At 38.2% G+C, this 19,177-nt stretch overlaps 1 protein-coding gene across 1 annotated transcript in view; it reads right to left on the bottom strand.

Annotated features, from left to right (window-relative positions):
• Positions 1 to 19,177, bottom strand: part of LGR5 (leucine rich repeat containing G protein-coupled receptor 5) — a 92,015-nt gene that overhangs the window by 26,951 nt on the left and 45,887 nt on the right. The window contains exons 3-5 of the mRNA XM_039703851.1: positions 12,978 to 13,049; positions 11,348 to 11,419; positions 136 to 351 (exon numbers count right to left, since the gene is read on the bottom strand). Coding sequence (XP_039559785.1) covers positions 136 to 351; positions 11,348 to 11,419; positions 12,978 to 13,049 — 360 coding nt within the window. The remainder of the gene's footprint in view (positions 1 to 135; positions 352 to 11,347; positions 11,420 to 12,977; positions 13,050 to 19,177) is intronic.

Raw genomic sequence — 19,177 nt, 5'->3', positions numbered from 1 at the left:
TCTGAAGCTAGATCAAAACAAGTGGTTTAGCAAATGCTAGTCAAACTGTACAAAGATGCAAAAAACTCTGTTTCTCCAAGAGGCCAAAGCCCTGCAAGAAGACACTGTGTATAAAAAACAATCAATAAAACTTACAGAACTACCAAACTGGAGAGGTTTCCAAAGGCATAATCCGGTATGTAATGAATTTTATTCAGTGCCAATGTCATTGCCTGAAGTGCTGGTAAACTCCTAAAAGCTTGGACAGGAATTTCTGTCAAGGAATTATCATCTAGCCACAGGTGTCTAAGGGAGACCAAGCCATTGAAGCAGTTGGGGGGTACATAGTTGATGTGGTTGGCATCCAGACGCCTAGGAGAAGAAGAAACAGAGAAAATTGACTTCAGGAAAAGAAAAGTGTCTTTGCACAATGGCTGTAAGAAGTTATCACCATGAACATAACCCCAAGGGATGGGCAGGGGTTGCCACTTCCGGTTTTCATTTCCTGGAGATTCTACATTTTCATCTTGCTTGCTGTCTCATCCTTGAGATCTAAAATCATGTTTACATGTCTTCTTGCCAGCTGGCTCTGCAGAGACAGCTCTCCTTTGGAGCCATCAACTCACTGAGAGCACACACTGATCATTTTTGAGCAGAGTCTTTCTAAAGATGGGGTATTACTTTGTTTCCTTTCCCATTTATTTGAAACCATAGAACAAAAAAGTGCAAGAAACTCATCCAGAGATTCTCTTTCAGAATCTACAAATCCCTGAGCTGCAAGATAATTTGGATTTCCAAATGCTAAACACCCATCCCAAGACCCATAAACAGAACTCACTTCTGAGCCTCTGGAGGTTCCTGCTTTACCTTTTCCTTTAATATTACAGAGTTACAGAATCACAGAATGAGCTGTGCCCACAAGGATCATTGAGTCCTACTCCTGGCCCTGCACAGGACCATCCACAAGAGTCACATCATGTGTCCAAGAGCATTGTCCAAACACTTCTTGAACTCTGTCAGGCTTGCTGCTCTGAACACTTCCCTGGGGAGCCTGTTTCACTGCAAATATTGTTTATCCTAATGACTCTAATGAGAACTGAAGATCACATTTTTTAGTAGCAGAACATAATGTTTTTTACCTAGAGATTAGTATTGCCAATGTGATGTATTTGTGTTGAAAAAGAAGTTACTAAATGCACTTCAGCTGCTGCAGAGCCAACAGAGGGAGCTCAACTGCATGTTGTACCTTTGCAGAGCCTGCAGGTGATGCTTTGTTCTTGAGTAATTAAGGATTAAAGCTAGCGAACCTTTTCAGATGTGGTGCTACAAATATAACACCATCTATTCACTGGCTTTTGTTTTTGCTGTGTTTTGGTTTTTCATTGTGATTCTTTCAGGGAATGATTTAAAAGTGCACTTCAGATTTCTGAAAATTTGTGAAACACCCAGCTGGGGATATGGGCCCTGATAAAATTCTTCTACTTTTCATGTATGGCAGTGACTTATACCTCTTTCATAACATGAAAGCTGTGCTCTAAAAATTTTCATGAAATGTTTAGAGAGGCGTAATTAAGTGAATGGTAAAACAGAAATTAATTTAAATAGGTGTTTGAAAATACTACAGAACAAACAGCCACACCTGGGGTACAAAGAAGTAATTCTGCACAACCCAAATTTGGTCTCTTTGAGAGAAATGCAATACTCTTTGTGGTGGGCATACTAATCTCTTTATTTAAAGCTGCTTCCTCATTTACACTCATGTAAAATGTCAGGTCCATTCTATCTCCTGTTCCATGCTGGCCCTACCTACTTCATGAGAACAAATAATGACTGCTAAGGCTCCGTGCCAGGCTGGCAAATAGCTGAGACAAGGTCAGTTGGAACAAATTTATAAAGTTCAGTGTCAAAGCCCTTGTACAATTAAATTTTCAATATAATAACTGACATGTCAGGCAGCAGAGACAGAGCTTCCAAAATAACTCAGTGGTCTGTCAACAAATGGGTAAGGCTGGAAATGTTTAGAAATACTCATGTTTTTCTTCCTCCTTTCCTCAGGCAACAACCACATTATGCCTGTGTTTTCAAATAAGGTATAATTTGAATGAGTAGATGAGATTTCTTTGTGTTCAGTCAGAAGTAAATTTCTTCCCTGGGTGATGCTGGTATGTAAACTAAGAAGTTACAGTTGCCTTAGTTTGACAGTTTTGCTGATTAAAGAATGGAGGCTTTATTCAAACGCCATGTGCTGCAGTATTGCAGTTAACATCTCGCCCAATAGGAAGCCTGCCTGTGCAGCTCTGGTGTCCCTGCTCACTCCATGGGACTCACTCACAGGATGCCTGGCTGTGTGGACAAGCCAACAGTTACTTGTCGTATGTGACCCTGTGGCTGAGATGGCAGTATTTCTGCTGTCGTCAGTGAGATGAGGAGTTTTATCTCACCAGTATTTCGTAGCAAATCAAGGAACTGATTTTTTTTTTTAATAGGTGAAGTTTCCAAATATAAACCCACCACTGGCTATGTAAACAAAACCCACAGAACAGAAAGAAAAACAGAACTGCCATATTGTAAATGAAATTCCAGATAGTTGAATTATTGTTCAAATAAAGCTTGGAAGAAACAAAAAAGCTGCAATGATTTGTGCTTCAGGTTCTGTAACTGGATTATGTATCCTGCAAGTACTTATAGGAACTACTGCCTCAAGTGCTCTTTTGTTATCTAATCTTTTTAAAATTTCCAAGCACCGTTTTCCCTCTCGCAGATATTAAAAGGTTTCGGTAGTGGTTATGTTTCCTGTCATACTGTAGGTAATGCACACTGATGTATAAAGGACTGATCAAAATCACCCTTTTCAGCCAATTGTTTTACATGTGTTGATCAAAGTTTTGGCACTTTCAGAACTAAACCCATTAACTCACAAACATGACCCTATTTATAACTGAAAAATATATGTAGATAACATGTGGTGAGTTTGAAAGCTGCTATTATATTCCAGAGAGAACTAATTTAGGGAAACAGAACTACTTGATCTCTTCTGATAGGCAGCATGTAAATAAAGCAGCCACTACGAAATTCATCGTGAGCTCACTTAAAATGTCTAAACCTTTCAAAGCAAATGCTTGAGCTATGTGGACTGTAACCCACTAGTGTTTCCTGTGACACACTGTGAAACCTGTGACCATGTGCACACATTATGAAAAGATATTGTCCATGTAGAATGAAAACCTCATATGCTGGTACAGACAAAGGCAGCTGTTTGAAAAAGATTTTATTTGCATTTTTTATTCAATTTAATATGAACGGATGCTAAGTTTCACGCCAGTGGTAGGTTTCTAAGGGAATATAGATATATATATATATTTATTTTTTTTCCCATTTTCTGTATCTTCTCTTTTCTAAGGGAATATATATATATATATTATTTTTTTTCCCCCCATTTTCTGTATCTTCTCTCAAAAACAGCTATAACCTAGGTATATCTCACAACCAAGAAATTCCTTAATATCTTGTTGGAGTGCCTTGCTCATTCATTCAGGTTTAAATCAAATGCTAGATAGAAGATCAGGAAGGAGACTTCTCCCAGGCCGTTTTTCCTTCTGAAATGAACAGCTATTACATGGATCACCTCATTTTGAATGGATGAGGGCCAGAACACAATGAAAGGTCTGGAGAAGAGGGAAGCCACAAAGAAGTAATGGATAAAATGTTTATTTTGATGTTTAAGCTTAAAGCAGGAGAGATAAGAGCAAAGGAGAGACCTGTACCTAACAGGCAGGGGAGGCAGAGAAGTGGGAGCACAGGAGGACTGATTTTAGGCATGGTGGATTAAAAAAGGTGGTGCTTCTCCCTCTCATATCACCTTCCTCTTCTCCTGACTCAGCTCTGTTGTGCAGGGAGCCTCGGTCAAGTTTCTCCATGAAGAATGGAGCAAAGCTGGACAGGGGCTGTGGACAGGGCCTGTCTGGGGAGGTAAAGGCCAGGAGAGGGTCACCTGCAGCCCACCATCTTTGTTAGCATGCTGGCACACAGACTGTCTCAGGGGTTTGTTCACAGGATTAACTAAAGCACCGTTCAGGTAATGGCAAGTGACATCTAAACTAGCTTTGAAAAGTGGATGTAATAAAAATAGAGCTGGCTGTTGTAAGCCATATTTTTCAAACCTGGTCTTTTAAGCAGGATATCCCCTTCAGTCCACAGGGGAAAATGCTAGGAATATTGTAAAAAGCTTAATTACAAGACAACAGTCCAGCAGTTCTCACAACTCAGTTTTACAGGACTGATACAAAGAACCCTGCATGGCAACAAGAAGACCAAAATAGACAAGTAACAAGTCACAGTTTAGGAGCATTTTTTTTCTGTCCCATTGCTCAGTTTTACATGAGGAGGTTTATGCAGCCCTGGGAGTTTCTCAATCTGAAGTGTTTCTCTTCACATTCAGATGTGCTGCACAGGGGTGTTGGTAAACTTGCATTCAAGATGATGGATGCTGTCATGCTGCATACAGACAAGAGGCCAACTGCATTGCTATCTTTTTACAAAGGTTGGCTCTGACACTGGGTACTTTCAATCCCCACAACTGGGAAAGGCTAGCAGCTGTTGGCTTATCCCAGGAACCTGGCTGCAGACTCAGGTAGTGACCCCAGAGATAGACAGGCATGTTTGATGTGTCTGATCCAGCCAAATGGCTTGGAGTGACCTCTCCTAGCCTCCCAAGCAAGGTGTCACCTGCTGGGGAGAGTCCCAGGGGCATGTGATCTACCAGATGAACCCCAGGAACACATTCCCCAGTTCAGGGGAATGTTATTTGGCATCGGTCAATAGTGTGCCAAGGACCCTGTTAAGAGTGCACTGGGCAGGTGGCCATGGCCAGAGCCTGGGAGTGCTCTGAAGCATGGGCTGCCCTGCTTGGCTGCTTGGGATTACCAGGGGGCCACTGCACAGCCCCAGGACCTGACTGGAAAGCTGCTGTAAGCCCCTGTGCTGCCAAACACTCCAACAGCTTCCTGCCTCCCACATACCCCGGCGGGCTCCAGCCATGCAGTATGATTTCTGGCTAGCAGTTCTGAGGTTGAGAAATCTGTCTGTTTTACAGATGTGATAAATCCCCCCTCTTTTGAGATTACTCATAAGACAGGAAAGAGTTGGATGCCTAGTACCTTCTATGGGATGAAAGAAAACATCACCAGCTGTCCTGGAATTGTTGGTCTAATGGTCTCTTTGCACCCCACTTTGAGAGCAACTCATTGGTTGAGTTAGAGGCTGCACATTAAAAAAAAAAACAAACAGTAGCAAATGCATTTCAGGTAAACTTGCACCTCTATCTTCCTCTCCTTGGTTATCAATCCAGAAAAATGTCTGTGACTGAGAGGAGTGGTCTGATGCTGCACTGCTGCTTGGTGTTTCAGTCACTCTTCTGCTGCCCAGTGCCCTGGGGCTGCAGCAGCCCGGATAGCGAAGGCGTGCAATAAAACCAGGAGACTGCAACAGTGAGTTTTGAGACATCTTTGTCTGTGTGTAGACATCTGCATGGCTACAAACAACCTCAATTTCAAATGTGGGAAATTCCTCTTCTGGGAGTTTGTGGGTACCTCTTGAGGTACCAGCTTTTTAAAGAAGGATAATACCTTCTGTAGCCTTCATTATCATGGGGTGTGACATGGAAAACCACAACTAAGGCTCCTGTCTTCTCATGAAAACAATTCTCTGGAGAGAATGTAACTTCATCAAAGTTGTTTGGTCTTTCAACTAAAAATTAGGTTTATTAACAGAAGCGCCAAACAAGAAAATAATTGTTCAAATTTACAATTTCTGGGGAAAAAAAGCACTGCTTTTTAATTTTAAGCTTGAACAGGAAGAGTTTCAGAGCTATGTGCCCTCAAAGTCTTCCAGTACATTTTTGGGTTAAGCATGGAAACTTCTTTTGAAATGTGAAATATTTGGGGGAGTAGGGGGACAATGAAAAATCCATTTGCTGACCTGTTCCAGACAGGCAACTACTGAGAACATCTGAGATGAATTCTAGATAATATTTTGTGTAAAATCTGGTGTCACCATCAGGTGGTCTACAAATACTGAAATAACTCATAAATAAAATTTTAAAAATCTACAAATTATGTTGGAAAATTCTAAAACATTTCATTGACACTACTTTGCTGTTGCTTGTAAAGTCCAGTTAATGGACTAAATGCTTCACTAAATTGCAGCTTTGCAGGTTGTTAAGGGAGAAAAGATGGTTTATTTTTTCCATGCATCAACTGTTTAAAGTGCTTTGTGGGCTATATTGTATTCTGCCCTATTTTCCACTATCAAAGCAAAAGTCCTTCAAAGTCCTAAAAGAAGTCACAGGAATGAGAGCAAGTGATACAGTAAATAATGCTTGCTTTGAAATGTTCTTCATGACTGGTGTGGCATGGGCAGTGAGACAGCACCTGACCTGTTCTTAATTTTGACTGTTTGTGTGTCTGACAATGCAGCAGTAAGAGCTGTTTAGACATCATTAACAATGATGTCTAAACAAGAAAATAAATGGGATGGAAGTTTAATCTATAGTATACCCTGCAAGGGGTTGTGTTACAATAATCCAAATAAAAGAATAGTAGAAGCTTTTCCATCTGCAATGCCAATTACCCTTTCCTCTTTATTTAGCAACATTTGAAAATGGAGATCTGCAGGTTTTCAGTGGCTAATATCATCAAATATGTATTAACATGTTTGAGAAAAAAGTAAAAAAATATTATTGATATGTCATTGCCAAGCCCTTCTTGTTCAAAAATAGTGAAATTATATGTCAATTCTGTTATATAAAGGGTGTAATTAAAAATGAGATGATTGTACTAGAGAAACAAAGATACCTATTTAAACAAATACCTGCATTAAATGAAGAAAATTCGAAGAAAGAAAATAAGAAAGAAAATAAGCTGCTAATTAAAATGACACTTGAAAAACATATCAATATACACATGAGAGAAATTTTTGAACGGTACATATATATTAAAAGTCACTAAAAGTTTTCTTGATTTAAACACAGAATGGAGATATTGATGATGTGTGAAACACAAAATCCAGAGATTTCCTGCTTACAGTCTGTTCTAAAGAAATACATTTGCTCAAGGTGACCAATAGGGATGAGAGCATTCAAGTGACTCTTTGAACCCTGCTGCCAAGTACTAAGTTGTGACACATCAGTGGTTGTGTGCTCCTCCCTTTCAATCAAGGTATCTGCACACGGTTGTGCTTGACAGAAATAAATGCCATTTCAATTGTTAGGACCAGCAACCCGGATAATTTGTGTTCACACTAGATTTCAGAGGAAAATGATGGCCTGTACAATAATACAGATACCCTTCTGCTCAAAACCACATCTCAAAATCAGCATGTACTCGTTACTTCCTTGATCCCCCTGCCTCCCAGGGAACTAGAGTCCTATGCAAACATTGCCCAAGCTCTGGTAGCTGAACTCATTTATTAATCAAAGCAGCACATCACTGGTTTAACTACTGAACTACAAAGACTTTTATAAAATTGGAGAATATTTTAATATTGTTCAGTCTTTTTTTTTGCTTTAGTGACAGAAAAAAAAAGTTGTCATTCATTTGTTTAGGTTTTCTCACAGATTTTTCTTGTCAAAGGTGAAATTCACAAATCTTACATGTTAACTTTTATGCCTATTTCTCATTTTATAGTACCTATTGAGTAATATCTGCTGTCTGAAAAAGATTGATCTGTTCTAGAGGTAAGTCAAGCCTTAAGAAATTTATGAATATTTGTCACTCAAACTTGTCATATCATTCTACATACTGGCAATAGTACAATTTGGACAATAAAGTGGAAGAAATTGTTGCTTGTTCCTGTAGCACATTAGCTCTTATTCTCTGTACCACTGGCCATTTAGCATTAATTAATGGTTCTATGAATATTGACACCTATACTGTCATTTTTTAGCCTGGCACTGGATAACAGGGAGAGGATAAAATCCAGAAATACCCTGAATGCAAAAATTTGTGACGAAATTGCATTATGAGTGAATGTGGAATATTAGTGTGTGTGTAAGTACATATTGTGCACACATGCACAATTAACCATGGATACGTCTATAAAAAGGATTTTAACATAATCCTCTTCACATTTATTAAGGTATCAAGGCAGTTGCTATGGTTTGCCCCTTTGCATGACTGCCTTTCTTGAGAAAAAATGACAAAAGTCCCATCACCAGCTTTTTTTCCCCCACATATATGCTAACTAAAGCAAAGGGTTAATGAGGCTTTGAAAAATCATGCCACCTGCAGACCTAAACATAATAAATAGAAGAAGTTGTTATCTTATAGAAACTGCTTTTGAGAAGGCTTTTAACCTCTTAATTACACTCTTGAAAAGACTCCCGCTATTTCAAAGGCTTTAAGAAATAATTCCTATTGTAAATCAGAAACCAATGCAAAACAACCTTGTGAACAAAAAATTCCTAGACTATATGAAACAAGAAATTGAATCTGTGCACACCTTTATCTGGCAGGCACAACCCCTTTTAAGGAAACAAAAGAATAATAGTTTTCTTTTGCTCAAAGAGGTCTCTTTTGCCAGCGATCGTTTTTCAGGTGATAGTAGTTTTTCTGTACAAACCCGTATCATTCCATCTTGGTCTGCTAGGCAGCTGTCTAAAGGTTTCTACTGACCATTCCTATTCTCCCTCTGTTTTAATTCACTCCTTTAAATAGACTGAACAATTTCCAGTTTACGTCTTCAACTTCTTCACCCAAGGAAAAAAATATTTGCAACAAAGCCTGAGTGAGATTGTCATTTTGTTTAGCAACTGTACTGAAAATTCAACAATCTCTTTCAGAGTAACAAAGGAACTCTTGTTGGCTTGGCTTATCATGTTTTGGTCCAGAATGTGTATAGAGTGATGTGATCTCAGCAAGATTTTTTTGTTTGTTTAGCAGAAACAAAACCTAATATAGTCACTAGACCAGCATTTTCTCATGACTTTTTCAAAGATCAAAGGAAAGAACTGTAACCTCAAAAGTATATGGCTGAGATATTTCTGTCTGTGTCTGGTCAATAAAGAAAAAAAGCACTGACCAAATAACAATTATAAGAGAATTAATTCTTAGGGCCGTTTCACCTTTAGAAACCTTAACAAATGCTTTGTTTATTAAGGAGGCAAATGTAGTTCAAGACAGGCATAAGAACATGGGTGCTATTACAGTATAATGTGTGTCTGTGTAGTGCTAAGTTATACACAGATGACATGATTTTTCTGAAAATAAACTAATTTCATTAATTCTGGTCTTCAGGTTTTAGCTGAAAAAAAATGTGTATAAAATATATCAACCTTCTGATGGAACTTGTTTACCTACACCAAAAAAAAAAAAAAGAAAAGAAAAAAAAAAAGAAAAAAAAGTTTGTTCAGCATAGCACATTTCTCAACCAACACAACTCTAACCAGATTGGTATAGATGCTCATTCTATCCTTGCCAATGTCAGACTTTTACTTGTGATGTTGGTGATCAGTGCACATTGTTGCAACATTTCTTGTGAGAGCTATTTGAACTTCCAGATTGAATTCTCTATTTGGATCTTGTAACATTTTAGGAAAATAATTTTATTTGAGAGTAATTCTGTGACAATATCAGGTGGTCAACTAAAGTGTAGAGAAGAGTCATTTGACATTTTCCCCTGAACAAAGAAATGTTTTATTTCAGTCATCTGGTTATTTCATGCTGCAGATTCAAAATCAGTAGCTTCTTTAGAAAATTTTGTGATTTTTTTTGTATCAGGTGACAATACCATTTTGTGGGTAGTTCAGAAACTGACTCAATTTACTGCATCCTCTGTTCAGACAGCAAAAACATCTTTGTGGCTTCAAAAAATGAACTGCAAGTGCAGCAGAAGAAACTCCTGATGCCAAAGTGCCTGAACCAGAACATGGCAGATGAAGTCCAGTATAGGACTGGTGTCAAGAGAGGCACTGAGGGAAAAGCAATTCCAACTTTACAGGATGAGTTCTTGAGCAGCTACTAACATGCTAAAAGGAAGTCCTGCAGTTGCAATAAGAATGAAAATAACAGCTTAGCATTCAGTAAAGGTTAAAAAAATTGCACAAAACAAAGTTTTGAATTAGTGGGAAAGCAAACAAAAACCCATAAATTTTTGCCCTCTATAAACCCATGGTGCCAAGCACTTTAAACATTCTGTACAGGGCTTATCTGTCCATCACTCACCTCAGATCAAATACAAGAGAAATGAAAAAGAGTTCAGCAACATGACAAGGATGACACAGGAATGGAAAAGCTTCCACATGAGAGACAATCCTAACAGATTACATTTGAAAATAATCCTAACAGATTACATCTGAAAATTTGACTAATGGAGATATAAGAGAGCTATATAAATCTGGTGTACATGAAATACTGAACTGCTGCTTCCACTTTCTCCTGATGCTGCAGAGAACATCAAATGTAGTGAAAAGTTCCAAGAACATACCAGAAGGTACCTCACCATGCTAGCTGATCAGCAGACATGCTGTCACAAAAAATCATGAATGTTTCATCAGCTCAAACTGCAGTTGTACAAACCCATAGAAGAAAACCCTTTAGCTATCAAAGCCAAGACAGACTCAGTGAGTCCCTGAGTGCAAATCTCTAGCTGCTGGAACAGTTTACCAGAGCAGTATTGTACTCTTTCCTCGACCTTCTTGTTTTTCTTTGGCACCTGTTATTGCAGGCTGGATGCTGGGCTAGGTCAGCTTTTAGCACGACCTGGTACAACCATCCTTATAGGTCAGAAGCACACCAAATTAATTTTATTCATACCACGAAGCAGCCAATTTTCACTCTTGGTCTAGCAGTTCTGGCAGCAGTTCTGTTAAAACTGAAGCTCGTGGACTGAGTCAGCATGGACAGTCTAGAACTATAAATACAGAGGCTTGCCTGAAGCACAGAATATAATTAAGTATCTTCTAGTACACCTTGTTTCATGAGTTATTAGTGTTTTCCAGAGTGCTTAAAAAGAAAAAAAAATTACACCAAATGAAAAAAAAGAAGGGAGTAATTTGGGATTCTTTCTCTTCCCGGGTAAAGAATACTAACAAGAAGCCATGTTTTTGACAGAAAGCATTGCAGGCGAACGAGTGTCTTCTCAGATGTTGAACCAGTCTATAATGCTGCAAAGAAGCTGCTAGTGTAATGAAATTACTGGAATTAAATCAATTGCTTTTGATGTTTAATTGACAGTACAATTCTCTTGAATAGCAGCTCAAAGAGAATTAAAAGTTGGTTCAGCACATTACAAAGCAATATTAAGAGACAATTACTAGGTAACTGTATATTACTGCTCATGCAAGGCTGCACATTGATTGATCAGGTATACTCACAGAGACTGCAGGCTGCGCAGGTTCTGGAGCGCTTCGGTAGGAACCTGGCGGAGCTGGTTATTCTGCAGCATCCTATATTTTGGGCAGCACAAAAGCCAGAATCAACACAGTAAAGATAATTTCTTTCTACTGCAAATTTCCTTCCAAGCTTACCTTCTCTGTACTAGTCCTACTTCAAGATTACAAAGAAAGTTACACAAACTGTCCGTTCCCCTGCCCCTGTCAAAGGCACACTCCTTCAAGGCAAACAAATATCTGTAGCATATTTTTTTTGTTAACAGCTAGACATCAGCTTTGAGCAGGATTTTCAAGCTAAAGGAAGCTAAAAGAATAAATCTGATTTGTTTTCAGTAGGGCTTGTAACTTCCTAATTGCCTCCAGTGATTCTGAAATTTTCCTTCTCATGCATTGAAATTGTCCTCCTTCTGAAGAGATTCTATTCTGATAAAGCTGTGAAGGACTGACTCTTGAAATCCTTACTCAGGAAAATGCAACAATGGCAAATCAACTCTTAACCGTGTGAGACATTTATGATTTAGTTTGAATAAAATTTTATCTCTATAAATAAACTGCTATTTTTTTTAGTGAAATAAATGTTCTCAAAATAAAGGTTGTTAGCAATGACTTGACAAATCGTTTTTCTCAACTATCACATCATTTACCTAGCAAAGACTGAAAAATCACTTTCCACTCCTAAAGAATATTTTCCTCCTTTTGAATACTGTTTCATTCATACTACCTAACACCCTTGTTTGGACCAACTCCTACATATATAAATATTCTATGTGGATAAATCTGAAGTAGCACATGCTGGCTTCAAAAGGAGGCATATTCAATGGGACATTGTAAATTAAATAATTTCTGGCAGGCTTAAATCTGCTTGAGCCAGTAAGAGCTAGAGCTTGCCAACTTAGAAGTAGATGAAGTGGGAATCTCTTCATACTTCTTTTCCTGCTAAGTGTTTTTTCAGTAGAGATTTGTACAGTAGCACCAGGCCTGGCTTGACACCGCCTAGGAGGCTGGTGCTCTTGCTAATAATACAGTTTCTGTGAACTTTACATGGGCAAAGATCCCCTCTAGTGTAAACACGGTGAGATGTAGCCTGCTAGTAAGTATATGTACTGTCTTATTACTCCAAATGATACAATTTTGTAATATTTTTAATAATTTATCTAACAGTCATTACGTTGCAAAGAACAATATATGAAATGTCAACTGTGTTTTAAATTACATTGTGTTGTATACAATAATGTCTTTTCCCCCATGTCTCTCAAGAAAAGGAAACCCCCAGTTTTGTGTGATCATGAAAATTTCAGCTGGAATCAGGACTTTTGAGATAATTACAGAAACTATTAACTGAATACATTTTTACCTTTGATATTGTACAGAGACATCTACTTGATGAGCAAGCTGTTTTTAGAAGGCTATTAATGTTTTCCAACTTTTGTTTAGGATACTTTCTATGTGAAAAAACAAAAATTTAATGATGTTCATATGTATCTTCAATTGAATTGTTCAAAATGAGCTGATCAAAATATGTAATTTACTTGATCAAAACTTCACTGGTTAATTAGTTCCCTAGAGCATTTAGGAAATCAGAAATATATCAAACAACACACAGTTTACTTACAGCACTTTAAGACTGAAAAGGCCAGCAAACGCTCCCTTAGGAATGTATGTCAAGCCATTTCCTGCAAGACGTCTGCAAAGTTTGAAAAAGGAAAAGAGTGAATCGCTTTTCTCTTCATGTGGAATTAATTTGGTTGCTAAAAAGTGCAACACAGCTATGTTTGAGTGGCTGATGCCAGAGGCAGTAGTTTAAGAGCCTAGTTTTGTCATTAATACACTTAAAAAAACCAACAAAAAAACCCCCCAAAAACAACAAAACAAAAACAAACCAGAACAAAACAACCCCCAAAAAGACAACAACAAAAGAGAAATCTGTAACTGCACTGTTGATTCACTGAGAGCTGGACTGCAGAGAAAAACATTCAATTTCATTGCAAATTGGGTTTATGCTTTAGAATGTACATGGAATTAATCGTATTCTTTTCAGGGTTTAGAACAATCCCAGCAACTAAAATAGTGACACAGACATAGTGACTACCATTAGCATCATAGGATTTACCGGCATGAACTCTTGGAATTGTGCATGTATGATTTCTGTGAACATTTCACTCATTTGCACATTTATAAAAATATATCCACATAGCAATGATTAGAGGTCATTCTGAAACAACTACATGTAAAGCTGCAGTACTGGTGGAATAAAAGTTTTCCCTGCAAGCAGATGTGTAATAGGTTGGCAAAAAGTGTATTTGTTAAAATTTATAGGGCTTTTTTTCCCCCTATTTCTACTGCACCTTGCTCTCAGATTGCCTGAAGGTATTTTACAGATAGGTAAGTACACCAAATAACTGTAAAGCACGTTACTCTGACAAAAAAAAACCCAACAAAACCAACAACAACAAGACAGCATCATTCTGTAAGGTTTGTGTCTAAGATAAGAGACATTCTATTTGATATGAAATAATGGCATTTCCATGTTCCCCATCAGTGCAACTCCAGAGGATCCTGGAAATTACTCAAAACCAGGCTGGATGGGGCTTTGAGCAACATAGTATAGTGAAAGGTATCTCTGCTCGTGGCAAGGGGTTGGAATTAGATGGTCTCTAAGGCCCCTTCCAACCCAACTCATTCTATGATCTTGCATTCAGTCTTCTGATATCACAATCCAGCCTGAATTTGCTGCGACACCTGTGCCCTACCTGGAAATCTCACTGGTAAAGGACAACTTCCTAGGAAAGCTACTTTGAGTCAGTAGGGCCCCAGTGTACAGTCCTGGCTGACAAAACCCACAAATTGATATGATGTAACCCCCTTTGCAGAACAAGTTAAGCCAAGTGGAATTGTACACCTCATCAGCCAAGATATTGCACACCAGGATTGCAGAGCCCAGCTGATGTGATACCAGAGCTGACATCTCATTCAGCCTCTGGCCCCTTAGGAAAGAACACAGGACTAGTTCCAGGAAGTTCCTTAGGTACCAAACTGCCAGGGAGGAGCCTACAGTGCTGAAATAGGCACCAGATTTGTCAATACTGTTCATGGAAAAGGCCAAGTACTTTTGACTGTAGTCCCAAAGATCCAGCACTGACTGGCCCTTAAATGCTGTCTTCTTTTGGGGTTGAGTTTTCTCTGAGCTAACTACAGGGTCCTGTGCACACCTTCTTTTTAGCCATTGCTTTCATACAGAAAATAAAAAGATACATTTGGCTATATGTTGAAAAAAAAAAGGAAACAAAAAAAAGAAAAAGAAAAGAAAAATAAAACATCTAGATCATAGCTCCAGAGACTTTTCAGGAATTTTCAGTTGGTGGAAAAGATTCTTTTGTATACAGATATACCTGCTGAACTACGTAACCTGTAATGTTGAGCTAGCTCACTCTGTTACACAACAGTAATTGTGCTCTGCGAAGACAATGAGCACCAGGCAGAGCTGCTGGGCTTGTCTCTCACTGCAGAGTGTAGTGGGGTCTGATCTCCAGACATGTGAGAACTGGGCACATGCAGCTGAATTCCTGCAGGCAGATGTGCAAACCAAACCTGGTTTGCTCCTGCTCCAAGATGAGGCACTCACAGGCTCAGATGTGAGGGCTTTTTTTCAGATGTGTGAGGGTCCCCTGCAAGCTTCAGCTTTCATTCTGAACACAAAAGGCAATGACTTTTGGGTTGTTCTTGGATCAAGTAGGCATGTACTAGGTTAGGCACAACAGATTGTGCTCCTGGAAGTAAATGCCTTTTGTGGATCACTAACCAGTAGAGGCTGAAACCTGTCTAATTCTGATTTCAGTTTTTGTGATATGGTTGTTTAAAAGAAAACCTAAAGAGTACTTCATCCCTTACAGCACCTTTGTGCTCTGTCGTTTTGATGACATGATTGGACACAATTCTGGACATCAGCTTGGCATGGACCAGAAAGTTATGGGTTTGCAAACCTTACTGGAAAAAAGAGAAGGGGCAGGTATTGAGATTTTCACTTCAGTTACTGCTGTGAGTGTCATACAGAAAACTCAGTAGAGAGCAGAGAACTAAACCCACCTCTCTGAAGACCCAAGAGTGTGCTCTTTCAGACCTCCACCCCTTCTTCACTCACAACTGAAGCAATGCAAACTGCACAACACACTACATGTTAACACCCCATTTGGACTTAATACTCTTCACAAAGTGGGTTAGCTGAGAAAATCAGACCTATTTAAGAGCTCCTGGAGGAGGGCTGTGCCAATTACCAAGGATGCATCACCTGGCTATAAATGCAGGACTGTGGCAATGACACTGGGCAGATTTAAAGTATTATTTCAATGGCTAAATACTCTCTTTTCCCAGCTTTGGAGCATCTTTGTGGCTCTCCACAGTAAGCCTTAGTTTTTGGCATTTTTTGAAAATACAGCCGTGTTCCTGAGCTGTTCTGACTGGTAGTTACCTGAACTGTTAAACCAAAATGTAATTTTTAATACTTGGGGTTTTTTCACACTCCAACACTTCAAAAAAATTTTGCTTCTTTTCCTTTTAGATCACAACTTTTTAATTATTAAAAATGTCTTGTACAAACAATTAGATAGATGTAGAAATAACATGCTAAACTTTTTGGTAGGCACAACTTCATATTTACTCCTTATGAGATTTTTTAATCGTAGGTCATTCTTGAAGTTCTGCTTTGAGTATATTCCAATTTGAAAAGAGCTCTCATTAATTTTACAGACAGTACTTAGAACTATTTTACATTATATTCTTCTGCTGATGCAGTAGCAGATCATGCTCTACATGTACAACCCTATGTACTTCAGCACAGGGCTACATCAAGTGTATCACAAATGCCAAGTATGGATATGTATGTCCTTGTAGTTCTCTCACCAAGCAGCCTGAAAGTGTCAGAAAAGGCAGACATCTGGCAACAATTATTTTTGATGTAACAATGTTGTCTGGCCTTCATTTACCATGCTAAACCCTTTTCCATGATGCACTTTCCATGATTTTCTCTGGAACAAGCTCAGCAAAAGCACTATCTCTTTCCATGACACGCTGTGAAACCGCTTCTGGCACAATAGCAGCATCTTCCCAGCCCATTAGAATGTCCCAGCACTGCAGTATTTGGTAAAAAATCAGCAAAAATTATTCATTTCTATGGTTGTCTAATTGTTTTAGTATTCTTGGATAAAAGTTAGCATATCAGTCCTTTATGGCATGCCTCAAAGATCAGGAAATTTGGTTTATTTATTCCTGATAATTTTTAATGTCTTCCTTCTAGCATTTTCTTGCTATTACTATGTTTCTATTCTCAGCCTTGGCATAAGGGAAAATTCATCCCTTTGCTGACACTGTAGTATGTATCAAGTGTCTACCGGGGTTCACTGTTCTCAACTTCAGGTATTTTGTTTTCCATTACCTAAATTACTTCAGGGAAGCTGCATAGTATTTTACTGAATTTTGGATGCACTTTGGATAGTAATTTTAGTCTGAATGGATAAATATAATTTTCCCTGAACAAATGAAAATGGACACAGTACCTGTTTCTATAGCTGAGTACTTGGTTAATCATTTCTGAGAGCAGGAATGAAATGGGTTGTTTTTAGACTTACATACCCAATGTCTGACTTTTATTGTTTGAACAATTCTGAATATCCATTTTAAAATGTTCTTTTATTTTAAGCATATCTGACATTAGTTTAAAAAATCTCTCATATTAGAGATATCCCATTAAGTACATCCAGGCTTAAATATATCACATCTCCTTAATGAAAAAGTAATCAAATAGGATCCTGTTTTCTGAATTATGTAGTTTCAGATTTAGGTTTTACTTGCACTGCTTTGAATAATCTTGAAAATTAACGGAGGCTGGAAAAGTTTACAGAGAAGAGCCACCACACATCTCCTTCAGTACCTGTTACTTGCTATGCTTGGAGTCAGGATACTTTTGGCTTAGGCATAGTTCTTACATTACTGCAAGTTTCTTTCTAGAGGATGAAAAATAAATGAGCTGCGAGAAAAGCAAGTGGCTGCCATACTTTTAAATGGCAGTAATTTATAAAATATATTTTAATGCCACTGAGCTGCACTGGCATTCAGTGCTCACTGTTGGAACAATTGTAGTGCTGGAGGTCATGTTCACGGCCCATGGTCAGATCTAAGAAAAGGAGTGTCTGGTTCTCCTTTGAGTGCTCCCCATCTGTTGACCCCTTTGACATATTCTGACCTCTCCAGCAGTGTCAGAGTTCTGAGAAATGGTGGTCATCCAGTCAAAAGAATATTCCCAGACAAGAGAACTAAAGCTCCAAATTATCAGAAACTTTGGAATTATCAGAAACTTTGTTCTTGTTTTCCTTTGATTGTCTGAAAAGAAAAACTTCATTCATCAGAAGGAAGCAAATAAATATGAGTTGTGACTGAGAACAGTGATCTTTGCATTTCTAGTACAATAATTTTTCTTTGCCGACTCTAAACAGCTTTTTGTGTGGATGTTTTCTGCACCAGGACAAACTTTACCTGATACCAAGCATCTCCTCTATAACTGCTGGGATGAAGGTGAACTTGAAACACTACAAAGTCTTCTCTACAGATAAAAAACTGTGACATTTAATAAAGACAACACATTTCCACTAACTGTAGAAGGAACCTGTGGGAAATCTAACCCAGATACTTCTCAGTCTGAAGAAGACATTAACAATATTGGTAGTGGCTGCTTTCCTTCCCTGCTTAAGAAAGATCTAGTCCAGCAAATGCTGATCAAGAATCTGTGGAGCATATTTCCAAATCTAGTAGTATCAAAACTAAAGAAAAGACATGAAAGGGAGGCAACTGTCTCCTTGGGAAAAAGCATATGTTTACATTGATCAATATTCATTCTGTGTTCTAACAGGATTAGCACAATGGAATTTTCTGGGACAAGTTACTTATTAAATATTGCAAGGTGTTGAAACATAGGAGAATAGATGACACTGGATCTCAGTGTGACTCAACATATAATGGGAATAAACAATGTAAAAGGAGTCAAGCTTCACTATTATGAAATGAAAATGCAGTGAAACTGTTGTATTTCAGAACAGATGCAATTAAGTAGAAATTCATTACACTCGAATTTCTGATAAATATATTTGACTCATAGTATTTGCCAGTAAACTGTGATATGAATACCAGACTGACTCAATGTTTCTAGACTAATGCCAGTGCATGCCCTTTAATACAGATTAGATGATATGTCATTGCATCACTTGTGTTGCATTATATTTAATCATTTCCCACATAGTGCAATATCCTATACAGAATGGAATTGTGAATGCAATCTCAAATAATTCTTCAACTGTGCAAAGATACAGAAAGATTTCTACAAGAATAACTCTGTGAACTAAAATCCTTTCTGTATGTCTATGACTGCATTTTACTTCTGTTCACTAATTGGTTTGTTGATTTTATTTAAGGAATGAGAGCAAGGACTGCACATGTTAAGACAATGTTATCATGGACAGGTTTATATCCATAGATCTACTTCTGTACCTCTATCTATATATATGACTAGGTTAATATCAACAGAGTCACAATCCAGTCAGTTTTATATGTTTTCTTGGAAAACAGATATTCTATTCATCATTTACTCCATTATATGCTCCAGCTAACAACCTCTCCAGACAGAAAACTGAAAAGAAATCACATAGAAGAATTTTCTTTTTGTGGATGTAAATTGAAAGTTCAGAAGGCCTGAGACAGTGAAAAACCCCAAAAGATGGGATTGTTCTGCTGTGTGTGTTACCTTCCTGAATTTGGTGCTAAAACACT

Source organism: Passer montanus, unplaced genomic scaffold (assembly GCF_014805655.1).
Source record: "Passer montanus isolate IOZ18808 unplaced genomic scaffold, ASM1480565v1 scaffold17, whole genome shotgun sequence".
NCBI lineage: Eukaryota > Metazoa > Chordata > Aves > Passeriformes > Passeridae > Passer > Passer montanus.
Note: the sequence above shows the minus strand (reverse complement) of the source record. Positions and strands in the feature narration are given on the sequence as shown.